The 5,187-nt window shown below is 29.9% G+C and overlaps 1 protein-coding gene across 1 annotated transcript; it reads right to left on the reverse strand.

Moving 5' to 3' along the window:
* Positions 1–2,789: 2,789 nt before the first annotated feature.
* Positions 2,790–4,651, reverse strand: LOC125810918 (protein trichome birefringence-like 19). The gene is made up of 3 exons (XM_049490421.1): positions 4,580–4,651; positions 3,819–4,334; positions 2,790–3,604 (listed from the first exon to the last, which is right to left on the reverse strand). The coding sequence occupies exons 2-3, from the start codon at positions 4,332–4,334 to the stop codon at positions 2,819–2,821; spliced, it is 1,302 nt and encodes a 433-aa protein (XP_049346378.1). The 5' UTR covers positions 4,580–4,651; the 3' UTR covers positions 2,790–2,818.
* Between the last annotated feature and the right edge of the window lie 536 nt (positions 4,652–5,187).

Consider the following 5,187-nt stretch of genomic DNA (forward strand, 5'->3'; position numbering starts at 1 on the left):
TGCCTGCGAGTATTTAGCGTAGAGTTCATGTGTGCAAAAGGCTGATGGGAAAGAACTAGACTTTAATGGTTTGGTTGTTATCAGTTTTGGTTTGATTGTTCGATTATTAACCATATATCAAAGTAAAAGAAACGATCCATTCAAAAGGGAAAAGAAGGCAACAATTCATTCAAAGGAAATGAATTGTCTTCATGCCATTTTGGATCTTATAATTCTTATACCAGAACTTCATTTGTCTTCATGCAATGTTTACTATTTTAAACAAATTCAATTAGTACTAAAGTGAAGAAGGTGCTATGAAAATATATACTTATTAAGTTGCAAGCATCACATGTCCAAGCAAATTAGTGTTGATCTTTTTTTACTTATTTATCAATGAATGCATATCATTCTTAAGTTCACATTCCGATCCCAAAAAAGATGAGCATTTATCGTTATTTCTATTTTCGATTAAGATTGAACTCATGGGGAAAGGGAAGAATTGAAAATTGTTTCTATTGGTCTTGCATTTGATCAAATGCGTTAATATATGAAGTACTAAGATTTCGTTTATGGCTACATAACGTTTTAGTGTGCATGTCTACTTCTTTGGTTGATCTATAGAACCATAGTAAATTAATCCTCAGTATTTTATTTTATTTTCATTTTTGTGTTTAGAGCTTTATCTCTTTCATTACGATTGTATTTACCAAATTATATATTTCATAAATTGTAAATATCTTTATAATCGCACGAAATACGAACAAATTAACTCCTCCCTCTGTTCATTTTTAGTTGTCATGTTGCACTTTTCGAAAGCCAATTTTACTAATTTTCAAAATTAAATTAGATTACATTAATTTGATATTTTAAACAAAAAATTAGATATTCAAAAACTATACGAAAAGTATTATGAATGACAATTTTTGCATATCAATGTGATGAAAAATACATCGTAAAATATTAGTCAAAGTTCTTATCATTTGATTCTAAAAAGGAAAATTATGACGGTTAAAAGTAAAAGGTGGAAGTAATTTGAAAATAATAAATGAGAACTTGCTATATGCTGAAGCTAGAAGGAAGGAGAGTTTGATTGCAAATAAAGATAAGTATAGTCAATAGATATCCCTAGCCTCTAGGCGTATGCTAACGTTGGCATAAGTTTAATAGGAATTAAGCTATGTAACTTGTTATTTTAAAAAAATATAATTTATGTTATATTATTATATAAAAATATAAATTTATGTTGAGTAAAAATTATTTGTTATTTTTATGTCAAAGATATTTCCGTCACATATTAGTACTTGAAGTGCTTAAGAAAAAAAATTAAAAATCATTAAATTCGAGGTCAAAAATTAAAAACCACTCAAAATAAAGGCCTCGACATCCTTTGATTAAAGACAAACTTGGTTGGGCTGAAAATCTAGTCCATAACAAATGGACCAAATTGCGTTTATCTCTGGCAAAATTACACAAATACTACTTTTTAAAAAGGTATAAATATTTTTATTTATTCTAGTTTTAAAACTTTCATTGTGTACAACTTTTCATATTCCTAAAATATCTCTATAAAATGCATTAAAATGAAAAGAATTATAATCAAGTATAGATCCCATAAAACTTGGCATCCTTTTTGCCAGTCACATATTTATTCTTCAATTTTTCTCACTCTTCCATGAAATTGAAAAAATAAGTCAATGTAAATTTTAATTTAATATATAGTATACGATATATAAATAATTTATGAACAACGTATTATGCTTCTTCAATATACCTAATACCCGAATACAATAATATACGTTCAAATATGAATAAATATAAATAAGATATAGAATACTTTTTGTGTAACATACAAACAACATTATATTATATACTCTAGTATATACCAGTTAATATATATAAAAATTAATAATATTAAATATAGTATAAAATAATGCAATATACGTAATATATAAGTACAATAAAATATAAATTTCTTCAAAGAAATTGTATAATATATACTACCATATGGATAAGAGTGATAGATGAATATGTCGGAGTTCTCTAGAAAAGTAATTACACCCTCCGTCCAACAATAGTTATCTACTATAAGAGTATTATTTTGAAATGTCCAACAATATTTGTCCATTTTATAAAATTATGAATAATTTTACACTTAGTTCCTAATTTACCCTTATTATCAGTTATAATTATTTATCTATTACATTTTTCATGACATTGTATTTATTATACTCAAAGGGTGATATAGTAAATTACTCTTCTATTTATAGTATCTTAAGAAATGTGCAAAATCAATAATGAACAAGTATTATTGGACAAAGGGGGTAATGTGTTTTAATATACATTTAATTTTGTTAACACTAATATAGGAAACTCCAATTTTAGCTTTTTATACATAGAAACATTTCTTGGTTTATGGTATAAAATCCTATATACCATGTATATATAAAGTATTCATGGTAGATTATATAATTTAATGAAGGGATTAATAATGGTAGATTATGAAATGTTTTATGTGACAACCTTTATGGACCAACTATTTGATCGGTGCCTTTTAATTTATATCCACTTTTTCAAATTATTTAACTAATATTCAATATCAAGGGATTTGGCCTGAGAATATCTGAATTATAGGAAAACCGGAGTTTTTGTGCGGAATAAATATCTTAAGTAAGTAACATAAGGCAGAATATCAAATTGTAAAGCTTTGATTACTTAAATATACATTGATATAAAACTTCTTTACAAATAACTTATACCCTTTTCCTAAAACAAAGTAGACAAACATTTGAAAAAGTTATTATACGGTTGTTACCAAATTCTAAGCATAATTCTGTTTCTATCTCTGAATAAATTCATCTCCTTCCATCTTTAAAGTTGCTAACAAAAGCTCATTCCAAGTATCAACAGGGCCTGGCATACACCAATGCACACAATCAGGCAATTTCTTTTCATGTGGCCAATGTCCATAATGATTTGGATGTCCATCTGGTCTCATTACCATTGCTTCAGTTGTATCAAGAAATTTGAACTTGACACTACCCCTTTTTCTACCTTCCTTTTCTGCTACCTTAAATTCCTCCAATTGAATCATATACATCTTCAATTCGTATCCATCCAACTTCATTTCTTGATTATTGAATGGTCTTGTTCTGTTGCAATTCCCTCCGTTATTCCAATCCCCATTCTCAAAATGTGCAGGGGAGAATGGCCTTAGCATTACCAATCGACCCTTTAATTTCTTCATGCTTAAAAGGGTCTTGAAAGCTGTACGAAATGCCATTCTGTATCCATAGTAATGAGTATGTTTTGTAACATTCTTTTGATTGCATTTGTGACATCCGATGAGCTGATCGTTTTCGTAGTACATAAATGGCCTAAAGAACCATTGGCCTCCAGAGATTATGACAATATCAGCTTTGTCAACCTGACTTGCCCAGACATCATCAGCCTTGTCGAGATACAGATTCATGAGACTGTAATAGGGATCGCCAGTAGGATCAGAGTCGTAGGATTTGATCAACTGTGGAGACCAGAGGGCCATGATTGTGAAGTTGTAATCTTTATACAACCATCGCCTGTATCTTGTGTCCGTAGTCTCCGATACGTCTACAGGAATGGACGCCTGAGATATAAACATAATATTTTTATTAGCTGATGATTTTTCCAATTCTGTTACAACTATGATTTTGCCAATTCTGTTATCTGAATTATCCAGCATGAACGTGAGATCGAGCTCCCCTTTTTATCAATTACTAATAACTATATATCATAGAATGATGAAATTTAGGCATAGCAGAAAACAGAGAAAAATGGAAGCACAAAAATTCAATGCTTACATTAGCTAGAAGGCACACAAGTGACTGCATTTGATTTCTTGCTAGTGAGTCTCCAACAAAAGCCAAAGTCTTTCCACGAACAAGTTGCAGAAATTGAGTAGCATCAAATAGTGGAAGCTCACAATCATTTGGCTTCCATCTCCAATGTATGAAATCACTATCCGGTCTTCCATATTTCATACAATTCTGTCGATCATCGATCACACAGTTTGTTTCATTTGTATAGTATGGTCCCTTTGAATATGGTACCCATTTTCCCACAAAGATGTTACATGTTTGCTGCCTTATCCCTGTTTTCGCCGAATAGTTAGTACTAGTACCAGTAATTCCTGGAGAAACTTGCTCCGGCTGATCAAGAGGGAGTGATCCATTTTGACTTGATTCAAAATTTTGCAGCAAAGAATCAGTGGTAGAATCAAATGAAGAGTAGCTAATTTTGAGTAAAAGCAGTAACGTCGCGATTGGCAGAACAATTTTTCTGAAGCTATCAAACAACTCTGCTACACCACCCTTCATCTGCAAGTAATGTTACTAAAATCAAATTTTTGTGACCAAGTTATATAGTAGGACAATCAATGATGGAAAAAACTACTTTTAACTGTTTAAATGTTTGGTATTATGGACTAAATGATTATTATCTTGATAAGACTCTTTCAAAATTGAACTAATACCCTGGTTCTACAATATAATAATTGTAACTAGAAGCATATTATATGTACATGGTGAGTTGTACATGATTCGTCATTAAAGTGAAACATTACCTGTTATACTTCAACAGATAGTGAAAATCACTAGATTCTTGAGAGTTGGAGAGCAAATTAATGTAAAATATATATTTCTGCTTTATCTGAATGTTTTAACATAACTTGCTTGTATGTTTAATAGATATACATAGTAAAATTCAATTATCTTTCCCTAGGTTCACACGGAATGTCTTACTATCATTAATAGAACTTATTCACAACTTACTCATACCGACCTTAAAGCGTTACTTTATTAGTACTTGTATTCTTGTCTCAAAATAAATGTCATTTTAAGTATTCAAGAAAAAAATAGTACTAATTGTTTCTAATTATATTAACGAAACACTTCTTCTTAATAGTGCTCAATTCTGGAAAGAAATTCTATCTAATAAATTGGAGTAGCTTAGTAAATTATAGGTATATTTATTATTTTTCTTAATGAGCATGAAATGAGATAAAACAACACTTATTTTGGAACGGAGGGAGTAATTGAATAATGATTATGCTATCCAATTTCAATAACTTGCAGAGGAAAAAGGTGAAAAATAGGTTGTTGGAGACTTAAACATGGCGTAGCTTGGTGGCAATTAGCTGAATGATGATATATCCTGAGTACTTTGCATTGC

This window comes from Solanum verrucosum, unplaced genomic scaffold (genome assembly GCF_900185275.1).
Source record: "Solanum verrucosum unplaced genomic scaffold, falcon-dt-bn FXZP01000032.1, whole genome shotgun sequence".
Taxonomy (NCBI): Eukaryota; Viridiplantae; Streptophyta; class Magnoliopsida; order Solanales; family Solanaceae; genus Solanum; species Solanum verrucosum.

Excerpts from the sequence above, each read along its gene's own strand:
- LOC125810918 (XM_049490421.1), bottom strand. The coding sequence starts at position 4,334 with ATGAAGGGTGGTGTAGCAGAGTTGTTTGATAGCTTCAGAAAAATTGTT. Across the intron at positions 3,605-3,818 it reads TTGTGTGCCTTCTAGCTAAT|GCGTCCATTCCTGTAGACGT; the intron begins GTAAGCATTGAA and ends TTTATATCTCAG.